Here is an 18,800-nt window from a genome sequence, read left to right on the forward strand (position 1 = left end):
TAAAAAGGGAACACTTCTTCCAACTGGTGCAACTTTCTGAGCATTGGGACATCATCATGAGTTGGATCCTCAGTGATGCTTTGGCCATATAAGGCTGGGAGTCCAAGAGATCAGGACTGACTGACCCTCACTCTCTCAAACACTCAGCATGATACTCGCTGGGTCAGTTGTCTCTCAGATGATATAACAGTGTTGTCCTCCAAGCATGGGGAAGTCTAAGCTAAAGGAGAGAGAGAGAGAGAGAGAGAGAGAGAAGCTATATATATATATATATATTGTAAATGCCATAAAAAAGTGGTATATACTGATATACTCTTGTGGAAGGTTAAGTGAGGATAAGTCGTCCAGCACAGAGAGAAACTGGTTTGTGAAGTTTTTCTTTGGAGCTAGAGGTTTTTTGTAATCACACACAAGCCGTCTCCTTCAGCTTTAATCCCTGAAGTGAATCCAAAATCCATTGCTGTTCCACTGCCAAACACACACTGTCATCTCTCCACATCACAGCCAGGGGGATAAGGATTCTCACAGACCACCTGAGTAAAAGAGTTGTTGAATTATTTATTATCTGTGTTACACAAATTGAGCGGCGGAACCCCTGGGCCAGCCTGTGTGTGTCCTTCTCCATCTACAGTACAAGATATTTACATCTCAGACCATTAAAAAATTCACAAAATTAATGAGGTGACCATTAAACTGTATATTCAGAAAATATCAACAAATTCCAAGTATAAAAAAACAGCTCAAAAACTAAGAGAAAAGAAATGTGTCGACTTTAGTGCAAAGTTCGTACAAGTACAAAATACTGATGTCGGTTTATACGCGTCCAGTACAAAAGCAGCAAGGTTACAGGTGTGTGTCCGCGATGGGGATCCGCCGCAGCTCTACAATCTGAGAGTTGGACACACTCCCACCGTCGTGACTCCCGGGGATCGATTCGTTGTCGCTCATGTTAAGGCCTGAACCTGTGGAGCACAACACACTAATAGTTAATTTCAATGCTTTCAAAAAACAGTGGTTTTATACTACAACTAATTATGGTCATGAACGTGTTTGTACTATTTGACCTAGAATTCTTTCTGATGCGATTGTTCCCCTTGTAACGCAGTAACCTCTTCCACGTACTTTCACACAAAGCTTTACACTTGATGCTGGAACATTTCTAAAGTGAAATCAGGCACTGAGAGTTGACGATTATGACCTAGATCACAAACACCACTGCAACTCACCCCTAAAGTATTAAACGGTGCTCAATCACTCAAGAGAATGGAGTTGCACTTCTCTGCCCCTCTGCATTGATGACCTTAGTCTAATATGTACAGTGTCACATTCTACTGACAGTGCTTTCCTATGAAGATTATACAAGCTGTGTGTGCACAACTGGAAGCCTGTGTCAGCAAAGTGGTATCACTAGAACATCACTAGAAATATGGCGTTTGATAATAATACTTCAAGACAGAGAGCAATGCTGCCCTGGTAGGAAAGTTATGAAATAGCACAACTGCACTGAAGACAGAGCAATCCTATACAAATGTTTGATCCAGCAGATACAGGCCTAGAAAAACAACACTAACTATATTCATAGCTCCTGATAAAAATGGCATCTGAAAAAAACAATGACAGCAAAGCGACCATTTTTAAATAGAATTTTAAATATTCTCTTCTTTCCCTCATTTCTTATTATTAAATCTTATAAATGGTTGGGTAAAATGAGCCACTCTTTTGGCAGACCTTTGTTTTCTTGGGGTACAATGTAAATATAACTTCAAAAATGCAACAATGATCTTAAGAGCCAAATGGGTACTTTCAATAATCTTAAATTTGGGAAAAAAGTACTTTACATAATTTTACATAACCTATTGTTTTAACAGAAAAATAAACAACAGTAGTGATAGAAACCAGACTTTCATGCCTCAAGACTTGATGTCTCTAAAAGCTTCCTCACAGGAAACAATTACATGAAATGGTTACAAATGTCTTGCTTGTTGCTCAAGGCTTTAATACAATACTCTGGAGATAAGGGTTTGATCTAAATGCTTTAATTCTTTTACATAGGAGAGGAAATGCACATATCCTGTCCAAAGAAAAACATGCAACTCCAAGACAGTAACTTTACAGAAGACGGAAGAAACCTTCATAACTTTCCATAGAAGTCAAAGTAAACAGATTTCAGTCCAAGTAAATCATGGAGTACTTCTATTGTACTATTCATCAGGAAGTTCTCACACAATGTGAAGAATAGATTCTGTGATAACCACTAGCAGATCCACTACTGGAATTGACATATGCAATGTCTCTCATCATAAATATTAAAATCTAATTGCTCTGAACTGAACAGCTATTGAAGCTGGAGCAGCTGACATGGCTCTGCAGGGCCAGAGGTTACACGAGATTTCACACAGCGAGAACTAGGCCTTCGGCAAAGACACAGACTGTACTGTAAATGAGTTTCAGTTCAGTTAACAGTGCTTTCATAAAAAGAAATAGTTTCTAGGAGATACTCAGGGACATGGCGGCTTAAGTACATAAATATATAATATTTACACAGTATGTTACTGTATTTGGCCAATTTACCTCAAAGTGAATCACTGAATGTACTAGACTCAGATGTGTACTTTTCTTTTTCACTTCCATAAATTAATAAAAATGCCTTTCGGTGTTGATATCATAAATTACTAAATACATTATTGTAATTGTAACTTTTACTAAAGTGGAAATTACACTAGAATCAAGTACATTCTTCTGAAATAAAATGTGTTAACAGGGAGGTTGCTCCCTCTTTGCTACAGATATGACTTTTTGATGAAGGCACTACATGATGGAGCATTGTGAGGACGTGCTTGCAGTCAGCCATACAAACATTAGTGAGGTCAGACTTAGATGCTTTATTGTTAATTCTGGATTACTAACACCATTCCCACGTAACCCAGCATTTTGCAGTGGAGGTCTAAAGCTCTACTGGGCTTTACCCCAGACGCCTGGGACTGCACATGGTGACATTAGATCCAGATTGTTTCATTCTGTCTTTATTGTTAAGGAGCACTATACAAACTGGACACAATTGTGTCCTTGTGTTTCCTGACAGCTTTACAAGAAAGTGCCCCGTAGCTTGGTCTCGTTAAATGGGTCTGAAAGGCCATCTCAGCGTAAGAACATAACTGACATTAAACTGGTTAAAGTTCAAGGCACTGAGTGGAAAAAAAAGCAATGTGTCCATTTGATTCAAAGTCCAGGCTTCAGAATCTGAAACAGAGACTCAGTAACAACTTCAGTGAAATGCCAGTGTACAGAGTGTCATGTGTAGAAAAAATGTGTTTTTCTAATTCAGCTCAGAATGCTGCTGTTACGTCATTATGAGAACATATTCATGCTGCGATGTAATAGATCACAGTGATGTATTGTCATACATAAAAGGCTCCAACTCATTAAACATAGATGACAGACCCCAAATAGCATTCACAATGACAAAACTGCAAGGAAGTGGAGGTCTGATGTACTAAGACAAGTACATAAAAATATACGTAGGGAGCCCTGCAGGCCAAGGCCTTTTAAGAAAATTTAGGAAAATTCTTACTTTGATTCAATTATTAGTTCTGACAGTAAAACACCAGGCAAGGTCAATTCAAAATACCAGACTTTATTTGCCCTTGAGCATCCCCGAACAAGTAATTAAACAGAAAATTGCAGGAATGTGCAAAAAAAGAGACATAACCATAAGCACATAATCAGTGAGCACATTCAAGGGCTTCTGGCCTTCATTAAAGCTCTAATAATTTGTCAGTTGGACAAGTTTCTGGCATTTACAGAACTGAATGTTGTTGCCAAGAAAATCTAACCTAAAAAATGAGCTGAGACGTAGGTTAGGACCTAAAAACTAAAAGTAGTTTGTCAATTTTTGACTGTATAACGTAGTCTATACAGACTCTAGTCCATTTGTTGCATAATTTCATGGCCATGGTCAGAACCACCACAGAGCAGATATGACTTTGGTGGTGGATTCTTCTCAGTGCTGCAGTGACTGCAGCTTTCTCTAGATGCTGCCCCCAGCAGTGACAATGAGGGGTTTTCAAACTCCAGCAGCACTGTTGTGTCTGATCCACTCTTTCCAGCACAACACATCAATATCATTACAGTACAGAGTATGATCCATAAGTGAAATCATATTTGCTCTGTGGTGGTCCTATGAGGGTCCTGACACAAAGTGGGCAAAGAATGTAGAGCAAAAGACTGTAGAAGTGCTTTATGGTCAGTGGAGCAGAGAGAATGGACAGTGAGTGTAAAAATGATAATGTTACGGTTGACCGGTTTATATTAGATATGTATCACTGATGACTAAGCACTGAAGAAACGATTAACTTCAGTGCACTAACATAGTGCACTATGAATAAAATATAGTGTGATAAGAGAACGTTCAAGAAAGTCTTACCGGTCTTTAAGGCAAATATGAGGTCATCAAACTCCTGTGACTCTTCGTCTTGGACTAAGTTTGCGTTAATGAAGCCTCCTTCAGGAGGGTAGGTGCTATCCTCTGCTTCCGGTTTGAACACACTGCTGGGCTGACTGCTGGGCCTCAGAGATGCTCTTTCCCAGTCTGCAGAGATCTAAAGAAACACAAATACCAATAGATTTCGGTTTCTCAGTGTTTCTAAACATATTTCACATCAAACTTGACTAAATATTAAATATTTTTCACTGAACTCATTCAACTTACCGATACACTCTACCGTTAGTTCTCTGTAAAGTACTAACACATTGCTAGTTACTCCCCCTGAGCTGTACTGCAACAATATCATTTCACTCGTGTGTGTAAATGCTTAAAGAATAAGAGTAAATGGGTTCTGAAGGTGAATAATTTCAATGTCTGACTCATGAGTAATCTTTGCTCTAAAGTACACCACTATTGCTTTGAGGCTCATTACACACCAAAACAACCGCAGACTGATTGAGCTGGGGGAGGAAACTGGCCTAGGAAGTTTGCCTTTGATATCAATTTAATAAATAAATGGAGCTCAGGCGCTCAGACGCGGTCTTGGGGACTGGAGACAGAACTTTGAAATCAGCTAGAATAAAAATGTCTAGCGCTGAGTGAAATGTGAAGAGACGTTGCAGGTAAAGCAAGTCAGTGGCTTGGGGTTCAATAACTGCAATAAATGCTGTTGTCTTAATCTAAAAAATAGTAACTTTACAGGAGAAAAGAGAAAAGGTAATTTTTTTTTATTTAAAGGGAACTTAAAACAACAAGGTCTTAATCAAAGTAATTTTGCATTAAATCTATCATGAAATTTTGACAGAATGTAAAAAAAACATTTGGCTTTTTCAAACCATTTGGACAAAACAGGAAAAAAGTTAAGAGGGAAAATATAATTGGAAAACAAATGAGTAGGTAAAAATCACTCTGGTAATACCAGCCCCCTAAGCAATTTAGTGCAAAATGCGTCTCTCACACACACACACACACACACCCACACACACCTCTTATTTCCAGAGAAATAAATGCCACACTGTAGTGTGCACACTGACTCAACCACTTCCACCAACCATCCGTCTTCCTTTTCTCCGTCTCCATTCCCTGACATTGCCTTATTTTTCACCCAGGTTGATAAATGCGCCTTCCCTCCTCCTTTATCAAAACTCAAGAATTTAAAACTGCAAACACAATAATGATGCACCAAATAATGTAGTGCACCAGTGTGAAGAATTACTGTATTCCTTTCTCCCACCCAGTAACTTCCAGTTTACATACTCACATAACACACGTCATCATCAAGTACTATCCACAATGCAATATCCATCCGTACCGAATTTTAATGATGATATTTTCAGTAAGATTCAACAGTTTCAGAAACATCTGTAAAATGTAAAGCACCTTACAGACATTCCACACAAGTTATTTCTATTTAAAGAGAACAAGTTCAATCAAACAATCTAAAGAAGCTGCTGGTTCTCAGAACAATGGATTGAATGTTGTAGAGCACGTGTGTCAAACTCAAGGCCCGCGTGCCACATGTGTAGCTTTCTTAATTCCACTTGTTGAAAAAACATTACATCGAAGAGTAATCTAGTGGCTTAATGCCGTCGCTTCACAGGTAGCATAATCGGCATGAATTGTGGGAAATGGAGTTTATGGTCAATGCATGCTTTTAGACTTAACTATTAATTATGTCTACCATTAATTCTAAAGCGTGCACTGACCTTAATCTACATTTCCCACAATGCATGCCGATTATATTGCCCGCCAAGTGACGGCATTCCACCACTAGATTACTCTTCAATGTCATTTTTTTCAACAAGTGGAATTAAGAAATTAAGAAAACTACAAATATTGATCCCAAAATGTCCAGGAAAAGAAAAATTGGAAGATAGTTTCAAGAGAGATGGAAAGGTGAATACACGTTTGTGCTTCAAGGAGGAAAACCGGTATGTCTTTTGTGTTATGAGGCGGTGGCAGTTGTCAAGGAGTACAATTTATGTCGGCACTTTGATACCAAACACGGAGCTAAGTGTGCCAAAGTTAGCCTTCAAGAAAAGCAACAAATTGTACAAGAATTAAAAGGCAAACTGCGATCGCAGCGGAATATGTTCACAACAGTTATGGCCCAAAACAATGCAGCTGTGAAAGCTAGCTTTATTGTAGCTGAAGAAATCACTCGTGCGTCTTTTTCAGGGGGTGCATTTTTGTAGCAGTGTGTGCTGAAGGTCATAACTTGTGTTTGATGATATTTTTCTATATTCACTTGGATAGTTTGATCGTTGATTGATGGAGTAATGTGAGTTTTTTAACCTCACAAATTATTAGTATTTATGTTGTAAACAGAGCAACAAGCAAACATTTTTATATCTATGCAAATATTTACAAGTTGAATAAGTAATAAATTCAGATTTATTTAACATTAACGTAGATTTATTCAACATTACACTTGGTTATATTTAGTTACATTTATACGGTCTTACAGTTACATCTGGCCCTTTGAGGGCAACCATTATGCTGATGTGCCCCTCTGTGAAAAAGAGTTTGACCCCCCTGCTGTAGAGTCTGGTTGTATCACTGGTTGTGTTCAGAATTACTTGGATTTAAAAAAAAAAGCAGAAAATACTACAAACCAAAGGTTAAATTTTAAGAGCAGTGGGGAAAAAACTTTATTTGAAACTGTAATGACTTTCATGATAATTTTCTATGCTTCCTCATAGTACTGAAATCATTTCCCTTGCCTGGGAGTGTCAGTAAAGGAGTCTCAGTATTAGAGTTCCCATGGGAAAGGAAAGAAAAATTCATCCAGTTTGTACAGTCGCGGGCAGAAGGATGTGGAAGAATGGCCACTGCAGACGGCTGTAATCAGAACACAAAGTCCCGGGTTTGGTGAATTAAGCACCACCAGGCGCTATCGGATTTGTCACCTCTGTTCACAATGCCTGAACAAACAGCCGAACTTCCATTCCCTTTCCTCGTTCTCTTTCTCCAACTATATCTCTCCATCTCCCTTTTTATACTTTCTCTATCCATTTCTTTCATTCCTCACCTTCTCTTTCTCTATCATTTTCTTTCTCTCTCGCCTTGTTTTATTTCTTTAGGCCACAGTAGATAACCTGGAATCCTAAAGATCATGGAGCTACTCAGTCTGAACTGGACAAGTGTATTACAAGACTTTGTTATTCTCAAAAATATCAATGTCACTTGTCACTTTCTACTACATCACAATCACCACAAAAATAATTTTAATTCTGTTCTTAATGTTGAAGTGATAAACGAGTGTCTGATGGCTGTATAAACACACACGGAGAGGTAGAGCCCCAGACAAACACACACAAATACACAGGTATATTTCTGGATGCTAAAAACAAAAATTTCTTTATTTTGTGAGTTTAAGCCATAATATGCTGGAACTAACTGAAAGCTCTATTTATTATTCTGACTGTTAATCTTTCCAAATTCCTGCTAATGTAGCTTCACCTGGCAGCTCAATATACTTGAAGGATTACAGTTACTAAAAACCTCGCTATATGCCAAGTGATGAGCTACTCAAGAACCCAGTGTTGTTATTCATATATGTTTAAGAGCAAAAATATTTATGTTGTATTTATAATAAACCCCTTAACCACAATGCAATCAAAACCAAACAATATCAAGTCAAGGCCCAATAGAAACTGGAGCAGTAAGTGAGAACCAAAGCCCTACCTCCTCCATAGCACTGATGAGGTTCTGAGTGGACTTGCTGATCTCTCCTCCTACAGTGGCAGCACCAGTGCTCTGGAAGACACCGTCTGGTCCACTATGGCCATTCATCTCCACTGTGTAACTGGCCTTAGCCGGCCAGCACATCTGGTTATGCATGATGAAGTAAACTGCAAAAACATACAGGCCCTGCAAAGACAAGACCACAGGTGGGAGTATAAGATTACATGGTAAATGGCTCCTCAGGCAATACGGGACACAGGACTCGATGTTTCTGCATTCAGTATCATTCATTAATAAACACTATCCCAGATGATGGCCAATGGATGTCATCACTTTATAGTAGTTATTTGTCACTCAGCTTTTTGGAACAAGCAGAGATTTGGTCAATTTCAAATTTCAACAGTGTAAACTTTCTACAAACACCACATTGGTATTTAAGTTGAAGATGAGATTCTTATGAATGAAATTTAATATGACTGCGGAGTCATTGGGCCACATTCATGAAAACATTGCCCTGTGTTCTAAGATTTAGACATATTCTTGTTATGTTTTTAACCCATCTTAAAAGTTACTTATAATATCTCTTATAATGGTCTCTGAATTGTGCATCATTGTCATAACAGCAACAATATAGTAAAATATAATGTATAAAGACCACTGGTAAACAAAAACAATCTGAATAAATATCATGTGTTTTGTGGATGAAGTAATAAAATAATAATAAAAATTAGCACCCTGAATAAAAATGTATGCATTATTTAATGTAAAGAGACACTGTAAAATAGACACTTTTCTGCTGTCCAACCACAGATACTATTCACAGTCACAAACTCCTCCCACAGGATTTTGTAACAGTACGACATCAGCCCCCATCAGTATGACATCGCCGTCAGCAAGGCCATGGCTTGTGATGTAACACATCAGTTTATACAGTAACACCAAACTGACAGTCAACTACCTCACTCAAGTGTAAAATACCTCACTCCCACAAAGTTATATATGGCTTGTGTATTCCAGAGGTTCATAGATACTCCTTATCAGTAGTGAATTCACCTACTTTTTAGGGCTATACACTAAGGCATGAACACCCCGTTGTGCGTGCAGTAGTGTACACAGTAGAGTAGATTCTGGAGCAGCAGCAAATTACTTATTAAGACCACCCTACACAATGTTAAGCATTGACTAGAGGGACATTACCTTCCTACCTCCCTAATGCTCTCATGGCTGAATGCCATCAACTTCTCATATAGACGTCCCAATATTTAGTCTAGAACTTTCACAGAAGAAGCTATTACAGCAGCAAAATGGGACTGTCATTGATTTATTAATTCATTTTCTGTAACTGCTTCATCCTGTTTAGTGTCTCAGTGGGTCTGGAGCCAGCATGTGTTTTTGGATTGTGGGAGGAAACAGGAGCAACTGGAGGAAACCCATGCTGACACTTGGAGACCACCAACACCAGGATCTGTGACAGAGATACTACCTTTTGCAAAAGTGTGTTGCCCTCCCCCTTAAATTACCTTACATTTTAGAAAAAAACATTTACCGTATAACTTTACTTAATGTTCCGTTCCACCAATGTATGGTAAAGATTATATAGGGACTTCACTGGTGTCAAAGCTCATTATCAGCTGGTGTTGTAAAAATCCGTACAACAATCCGTTTCCAACTTCTCTGACACTGGACAAGGATCTGCCAGCTGTTCATTTCAGTTGAAGCAGTTCAGCCGAAGCTGCAGTGCTAGACATGCATACATTAGTCTCTCTCAGACAGCCTGAACTCAGTGCCCCTCAGGTACCATTATCCTCTCCATTCAAATCCATCATCAACAACTGAAAGCTCTACATATACTAGGTGAGTATGGCTTTGTTAAAGAGGCGTTAGGTAAAAGAAAACATACTCAGAGGTATACATTTTTCACTTTTTATTGGGCTGTAGGTGGCTGGTGTGACCAGTGTGTGATAAGGTGAGCAGAGCTCTATCAAAGCTCCCCCTTCAGGAGATTAGCCCACAAGTGCCCAGAGGCTATCTCCACATGCTCAATTACCTCTGTCAGTTACGCAACTGCTCTCCATTCAGTAGTGGCAGCCTCCCTGTTTAGCTGAGGTGTCAGAGAGCACAAATAGCGGACATAGTGCAGTGGCTTTTCTTATTGAAAAGAAAAAAAAAAAGAAAAGCACACGTTTATGGAACTGTGCAAAAGTCAGAATCCAGCTTTATATAATTTACACTTAAAACAGCCAATAAGCACAGGTAAGAGTTAACAGATATTTAACATTTCATTTTTAATTGTGAGATTTGCTCATTGCTAATTTGGATAAACAATATCTAGATAAAGTACGATACAGGTGCCAACAGGTGAAAATTATTACGACTGTATGACTGGATATTTGAATTTTAAATGCTTTAGTAACCCTGTACCTTGCTCAAAATATGGTCATGGCAATAAAACTTTAGGAGGACTGACAGAGCCTGAGTACGTTGGAGTGAACCTCAATAGGTTACTTCTGTAAATGTGTGTCATCGATTAATGGATAGTAGTAAAGAATTAAAGGGAAAATCACAGCACTACACAACACTACCACTGTGTAAGTTCACAGCAGTCAGACAGCTACTTCACAATTGAGTTTGTTCAGCAACCCACTGACCCACAAGAAAAAGAGGAAGGTGAAGAAAAACTGCATGTACATATCCTTTAAACACTTCTTTTTCCTCTTTCTGCAGTATCATGCTAGGATCAACAGGATGCCTCTGTCAATGTCATGTTCTACTGGGCCTGTGCTCACAGCAATAATAACTGTAGCACAATGAAGACGGACCTATTTATAGCTCCCCAGTCCATTCAGGAAGTGAGGAGGAAATCAAATTGTGGGCAAACGTGCTTCATTGTTCAAAGTCTCACTTTCTCCTGGTAATGGAACAGTGTTACAGTGTTTACTGGCAGGCCATGGACAGAGTCCAGCAAGATTAATGGTGCCATGGCAATTCGATTATTTTCACATTGGTCACATGAAATTGGCCATGGACCATATGGGAGTGGGCCGTGAGAGACAGGAAGGTGAAACTTAAACAGTGTGCTGCAGGGACAGAGGCTGTAATGTTCTATTGGGGGCAGAATGTAATGAAATATATGCTGCAAATAACATACGTCCGTGGCCTTACTTACAGCTTATGTCACATCTCATGAGTTGGATCAGAGGGTAATGAATAAAGTGTCTACAATTACAATTATTATTTAGACAAATTCTAAACATTTTTAAATCTAAACTGAACAATTCTAAACATGCTGAAACAGTCGCAGTCACACAGCTCCAGGAACCTGGAGGTTGTGGGTTCGATTCCTGCTCCGGGTGACTGTCTGTGAGGAGTGTGGTGTGTCCTCCCCGTGTCCACGTGGGTTTCCACTGGGTGCTCCGGTTTCCTCCCACAGTCCAAAAACACACGTTGCAGGTGGATTGGCGACTCAAAAGTGTCCGTAGGTGTGAGTGAATGTGCGAGTGTGTGTTGCCCTGTGAAGGACTGGTGCCCCCTCCAGGGTGTATTCCCGCCTTGCGCCCAATGATTCCAGGTAGGCTCTGGACCCACCGCGACCCTGAACTGGATAAGTGCTTACAGATAATGAATGAATGAACTATAAAAGCTTTATTATCCTATATATTTAAGAGGAAATACATTTCTTATTTTTTGAAGAATTGGATAAATTCTCATTGATTCAGCATTTTACTGCTGATATCAGCATGATATCTTAATCTATCTAAGTGTTTTTTTTTTTTTATCTAAACACTTCACACAACTGTGCAAATCTGGGACAACGCTTAATTCATTGAGTGATTCATGTCATAATCAGGAGATATTTCTGAATAGATCCCTGGGATCACTGTATTCTTTTTTGTTTGCCAATCCTTCCACTCAAGGATAACGGAATACTATGTATCTGTGAGAATATGCGACTGCTAAGACGACGTTCACAGAAAAAAGGCTAAATTGACAAAAATGGCAAGCATGCATGGACAATGGACAAAACACCCTTTATCAAAACTTTATAAAACCTGCAAAAACTGCCCTTAACAGAAAGAGCACTACTAAACAAGCAACCGCGGATAATACCACAGGGACCTGCCAGAGACAAAAAGATGAATGAGGAAAATCAGCATCAAGGTAAACAGCTACTATAGAAAACTCAGGGTGAGTCAGGATTCCTGTGAATACACTCAACATAACAATATATTACAATGCTGTACAGACCTATCTTCTAAATTCCTATGTTTTTCTTTAGTCTGTATGTGTGGGTATTCACAAACAAGTGCACCTCAAAGAAATAATGTTTGTTTGCTTCAGTGCACTTGGTGCATGCATTTGTTTAGTCAAGAACATGAACACTTGTCATGTCTGGGCTTTAAGGTAGTGATGACCAAGCAAGACAAAACAAAAACAAATGATCTTCTATTGTTTTCCCTTCTGAATCATGAGTGCTGTTCAATAAACCAACATCATAAAAGCAATCAGTCTAACCCTAGACAAAACAGAAATACCTTAACAAAGCATGATGCTCAGGATAAAAATAACACATGGATGGATTTATATTCTCCATCTAAAGCAAAACATCTACAGACCAAGGGAGTTGTAAATAAACAGCAGGTGTTAATGTTCTTATAAGCCTTCTCTACTAGCTTCTCTATTACCCTTTAACCCAAGAAATGGTTTGACATAACATCTGATAAGCAGAGAAAGCTGCCTTCCTTATTATATCCATCTACATATAGGTGCCAAGGTGTGAGTCAACAGAATATGAAATGGTGCAAACATGAAAGCACATATTAAGGCTGTTTGTGTCTTAGAACATGTACGAGTTTAAGCTTTAAGTTACTTTTCCTGACGCTTTGGAAAACTCTTTATGACAAATATGTCAGAGAAAATGTCTGTATAAATCAGATATTAATGTAGAATATTATCTCCTATCCCACAATACACATTCAACATGGCTATCCCTTGCTTTGTCTAGATCTTTAGAATAAAACTGACAGTGTTCACAGTCTGAAGTTACAGCTCGTTCTTTGATGACATCTTTAAACCCTATTAGTCACTTACCACTTATTCTTTGTTGCACTTTTGGCTCATTCTTTTATAACCGTCCTTGTTAGTGCAGATACAATTAGTGACCTGAACTAGATCAAACACTACACCCAGAGATAGAAAACCGTGTTTTTGTTTGCAGCTGATCAACAGAGCTAGCCTGCAGTTTCCTTATTGCAGCTCAGACCATGTTCTATTACAGCTTAACTGGAGGTCGGTTATAGAAGATAACACAAGAAACAGAATACATGGGAAATCAGGAAATGCATTTCATGTCTCTTGAATGACGCACCTCTTATAATAAAAGCTGTTCAGTATCAGTAGTAAATCTACACTTGGTAAAGGCAAAACGAAAAAAAAAAAAGGAAAACATTTAAGTGCATAATTGTAACTCATCACACAAAGTCATTGTCCTGAGAATTGTCCTGGCCTTAGCCCCTTTAAGTTGATTAAACCTGCTGAAAGGGGAGGTATGGAAAGTGCATAGCCACCTTGTCCACAGTGGAACATATCAATGTTAAGAATCACTGCTTTATGCTTTCGATTACTGTCTAAAAGATGCACAAATCATCTTTTATTGTTAAAGTGTAGCTTGGATCAGTAAAATCCTTTTCATGTTTTAGATTTTTTTTTAAAAGGTATGGTCATATGCAAAAGTTGGTACCACGTTAAAATAAGACAACACTAATTAAGGTTTATAAATGGCTTAAAAATCTGTTAAATGTCTATTAATTAGGTTGTAAACTCCTTAAAAGTCATTAATAAACATTTAAATAAAGATAAAACAGGAAAATGGTGACCTCTTTTTCGTCTAATAGTGACAGTGTCAGAACTTACTGAAAATGTATAAGTAAAGGGTTAGTTGAGACTTTAGAATACGAACTTAGTCATTTCATATGCTATGTTTCACCACAGAAGATAATGTAAGGTACGTATCCAGAAATCTAACAGTGTAAATAGATTTCACAGGTCATGGTTGCACTTTCTGTTTTTGTGTTATAAATGATTATTAATGGTTTTGATGCATTTACAACCTAATTAATTGCCATTAAATAAACAGATTGTCAACCATTTATGAATTTTAAGTGTAGTCATATTCTAAAATGGTACCCAAAAGTTTGGCATTTGTCCTCAGACCATTTCAGGTCAGCCTTTCTAAGCGGTAATACCTTAGGCCTTTGGAAAATGTAACTCAGAGGAAGACAGAGAATTGGAGAATCTATTTGACATGAAGATGCTACAGATCAGCACACAGGTGCGTGACACACTTCACACAGTTCTGTCACCTCAGACCAAGGTGACACTTTTATGTAGTGAGGCAAAATAAATTAAACAGCAATGCAAACTACGTCAATGCCATAGCCAAAGCTTTCACACATGCAAACACGTGCTTACACGGCCAGATAAAGACATCTGCTTCCTTTGCTTTAAGAATCACAAATCACATGCAAATACATTGTGTGCACACTGAACCGAGCAAACTCATTCTTACAGCTGATTTTAACATGTTGGGATTAGCTAAAACGGAATTTGATTACTCTGCAGATGTTGTGGCATATTCTATAGTTTATACATTGTGCACAAATATCTGGAGGATGAGTTATAGATGATATGTTAACTTCTTTCCACTTACAAAACATTAAAACAAACATGTAATTTGACCAGGGACATCCAAACTTATATTAGCATTGAACTATCCGTAGTGAAATGTTCAAGCATTTTTCCATGATCCAATTATGCACTACAGACTAAAGAGAAACTCATTGCTGAAAGAATGGTCATCTTATTGTCTTCTTCCTTCGAAACTCATTTGAAGATGCAGAGTCTCAGCCAATATTTAAACAGACCTTCTCGTTTTATGTAGACATTAAAAGGATTATAGGAAAGCTCACCTAAGGGGAAGGTTAAGTGTTTTTGTTTGCAGCTGATCGATAGAACTAGTCTGCAGTTTCCTTATTCCTTATGGCAACTATGTTCTATTACAGCTTTAAGAGGAGGTGAAAGATAGGAGATAACACAGGAAACAGAATACATGGGAAATGAGGGAAAGTCTTTAAAATCTCTTGAATGACGCACCTCTTTTGAAAACAAATCTTTTAGTAACAGCAGTAGATTTACACTTGGTAAAGGCAGAATGGAAAAAACAGGAAAGCGATTTCGAATGAAAACATCTTTGCTCCTGCATTTTGTCTCTAACATGAAGTAAAATTATATATTTATGAAATACATTTAAGAGCATAATTGTAACTGAACAAACATCTAATGACTTTTTCCTGTGAATTAGAACTTTAGCCCCTTTAAATTGTTTAAACCTGCTGAGAGAGGAGGTATGGAGAGAGCATGGCCATCTTGTCCAGAGTGGAACATAACTATGTGAAGAATCACTGATTTATATGTTCTACCATTGTTTTTTTTATCACTGTGCAAAAGATGAACAAGACTTTTGTTAGTGCAGTTTGGGCCAGTAAGAATCTTTTTATTTAACAGTACTTAGAAACTTTTAGTGAAAATTACACTACATACTAAAGAGAAACTAATATTACTTTTCAGTTCATTGCTGGAAGTCTTTCTCTTATCTTTCTTTCTTCTTATGACACTCACTTGAAGATGCAGACTCTCAAAGCCAATGTTTAAACTTTCTCTTTTTATGTAGACATCAAAAGGATTATGAGACAGCTCACCTAGGGGGAAGCGCAAGTGTGCATGCAGTGGCTTAAGGGATCAATATTATGCAAGAGTGCACAAGAAAATCGATAGACCATAAGATGCCAGAATCTAATTTGGCTTCTTAGGTGTTAAATGTGTTTACACTGTAGAGGCACATTAGTGAAATGACACTGATGTCATTAAGAAATCAGCTGTCATAGAAACTAACAATTTCAAAAAAAGTATATAAGTGAACTGCATTCAGCATTCTCACCTCAAAACCGCAGTTTTAACATGTTAATTAGTATTTCATTTTAAGCACTCCGTGTTATTACCAATTTCCCAAATCTGCTCATACACTCTGAGGAGCGAGAGATAAACCTTTTTAATCACTCAGTGCTGGACATGGGGATAGAATTTATTACCACAAGGGAATCTACAGATAAGATAAAAGTGCTTAGAGAGCAGACACAAAAGTGATAACATCTCTTACTTCAAACCATGAGCTGCTCATGAACTAGAACTTTACTACACTTATTGAAAATCATCAAAATAATAACACAAACATAAAGATTATAAAAGATTATAACAAACATCAATGTTAACAATAATAAAGGACGAGGCATGGTCTAAACCTGCAATAACCATCGTGATTCACTGTTGTTTATAATCTCTGTTCCAGAGATTATCATAAAAGGTGTTAGGCAGTAATCACAACAAGCCTGCATCACCATAAGAATGTTTATGAGGAATTTTTATGCCCTTTTTTAGTTTGTAAACAAAAATGAGTTCTGGAAATAATCTTTCAGTAGTCTATTTATCATGACATGAAATGAATATACAGTGAACTTCACTGGGCTAATGATTGCTGGAGAAAATGTGAGAATATGCTACAGATAATGAAGTGTAGTGAGTTCTTACCAAGAAGATGTTGAAAATGACAAGAAGGATGAGCATCCATAGATATCTATATGCCATGTGCAGGCCAGCCCAGAGACACACCAGTGACACCAGGGCAAACAGATACAACACCATTGGAATCTCTGGAGAACAAAAGACAACATAATGTTAATGAGGTGCACAAAAGAAAGCGTGTTTTTCAGCCTGAAAATTAATTATGTTTCTTTTATTGTTAGCTGCTTCCATTTGTCCTGAATGACACTACGTTATGCTGACTGTGCTTTTCAAGCTCCAGTAATCCCCAGTAAAGATGTCAGTGCTTCCCATGTCCTACAAAAAGCCAGTCAAGTTAGCATGGGTGTTCTTTCCAAATGTGGGGCAAGCTGGGCTGGCATTACTCCTGGTGCATCAATTTTTCCACAGTTTGGAGAACACTCCACACACACACACGGAGAACTTCTTTTACAGGCCCTGCTCTGGCATGGAGAAAAAGTGGGCACGTTCAGTGACATAGGGCCAAAGCCCAATTGGCTGGCAACAAAAGTGGATTCATTAACAGACTCTTAATTAGAAGCCCCTGCTCCGGGCTAGAACAAGGCCAGAGCACTCAAGCCAAGAGTCTACTTCATGCAGACAATCAATTGAACAGTGCTGACATTCTCAGAAAATAAATGAACACAAAGTCTCAAATTGGTCTTTGTGAATGAAAGTTTGAGCAAAATTGTTTCAAGATTATGAGTAAAGCTCCCATTCTTCATATTCCCAGTATTGAGAAAGACACGATTATTTATTATACATTTTCGGAGTAGACAGATCATCACTGTAGGTCTGACAAGATGTTCAGCTTTAAATAATTAAAAGAAAGTGTAGACTATTAGAAAGGGAAATGCAATCAACTTTTAAGACTTAACTTTAGAATTTTAGACTGCTTTTATCTCTTCTTATTGAAACCAAATCTCTCAGAATGAGAGCGCTGTAACAAAGGCAAATGGTGGTATTACTAAGCACAAAAAATACTATACTATATTCATCAGATGAGGTTTCTAAGTTTCTTTTTTTTTTATTCTGACACTCTTTAGAGTAACAAAATTGGAAATGAAATTAATCGGGAAATATGGCCTACATTAGTACTTTTCCATCCCAAAACTACAAAAAAAGACAAGACACTGGTGGATTTGAACTCTATTTTACATTATGTATTTTATCTTAAACCTCCTCATTATGCAACTAAAAACCATAAATTGAGACCAGATGACTACAGTAGTAAGATAAACTTCTAGACATTCTACACATACAGACATTGTATATCATTCTTCATTTCACGAATCCATAATTATAAACCATCATACTGTTTTTCTGACAATAACACATAATATTGACACCTTTAGCTACGTTAACATTGCACATGAATTCTCCAATCAGCAATAACTGTATATTGCACATATATTACCCTACAGTCAAAGTGCACCCGAAGACAGATGTGATAATGTTGATTAAGAACAGTCAAGTAGACCGGTTGGGACCGAGTTTAATCAGATCAGGCCTTATCTGCACACTCTCACTTTCCCGACCTATTGTGAATGCTGAATTTTATTTGCTCATTTAATGAGGGAATGAAAAAGCACTACAACAGAGCCAGGGACACACTGAGTCATCGATCACATCTATCCATTCATTAAAAACAAAAACAACAAAAAACACCCCAAGCACTCAAACCCCCTTAACAATTACAGAGCTGTTGAACATTGTCCTCAAAATCCACTCAGCTCCTTATTTGAATTGGACTGGTTTCCACACTGCATTAGAGACGATATGAAAACACCGTAAATGTACTTTGCTTTGCATTTCAATAGATTCTTTTGAGGGAAACATCAAACATCAAGGATGGTGTGCTCTGGCCTAGACTTTTACAGCTAAATAACACGTCTTAGGTCAGTTAATGTAAAGCCAAAGTAGTTTGATGAAATCTACAACACTGACCGTGATGTCTTCTGTATTGAGAAGATAAATA

The 18,800-nt window shown here is 37.9% G+C and overlaps 1 protein-coding gene across 1 annotated transcript in view; it reads right to left on the reverse strand.

Moving 5' to 3' along the window:
• Window positions 1-552: 552 nt before the first annotated feature.
• The window catches only part of LOC136676674 (adhesion G-protein coupled receptor V1-like), a 138,626-nt gene continuing 120,378 nt past the window's right edge, over window positions 553-18,800 (reverse strand). Inside the window, exons 86-89 of the mRNA XM_066653831.1 lie at window positions 16,811-16,932; window positions 8,171-8,356; window positions 4,424-4,598; window positions 553-962 (exon numbers count right to left, since the gene is read on the reverse strand). Of these exons, the coding sequence (XP_066509928.1) occupies window positions 844-962; window positions 4,424-4,598; window positions 8,171-8,356; window positions 16,811-16,932 (602 nt within the window). The 3' untranslated portion in view covers window positions 553-843. The remainder of the gene's footprint in view (window positions 963-4,423; window positions 4,599-8,170; window positions 8,357-16,810; window positions 16,933-18,800) is intronic.

This window comes from Hoplias malabaricus, chromosome X2, assembly GCF_029633855.1.
Source record: "Hoplias malabaricus isolate fHopMal1 chromosome X2, fHopMal1.hap1, whole genome shotgun sequence".
Classification (NCBI taxonomy): Eukaryota; Metazoa; Chordata; class Actinopteri; order Characiformes; family Erythrinidae; genus Hoplias; species Hoplias malabaricus.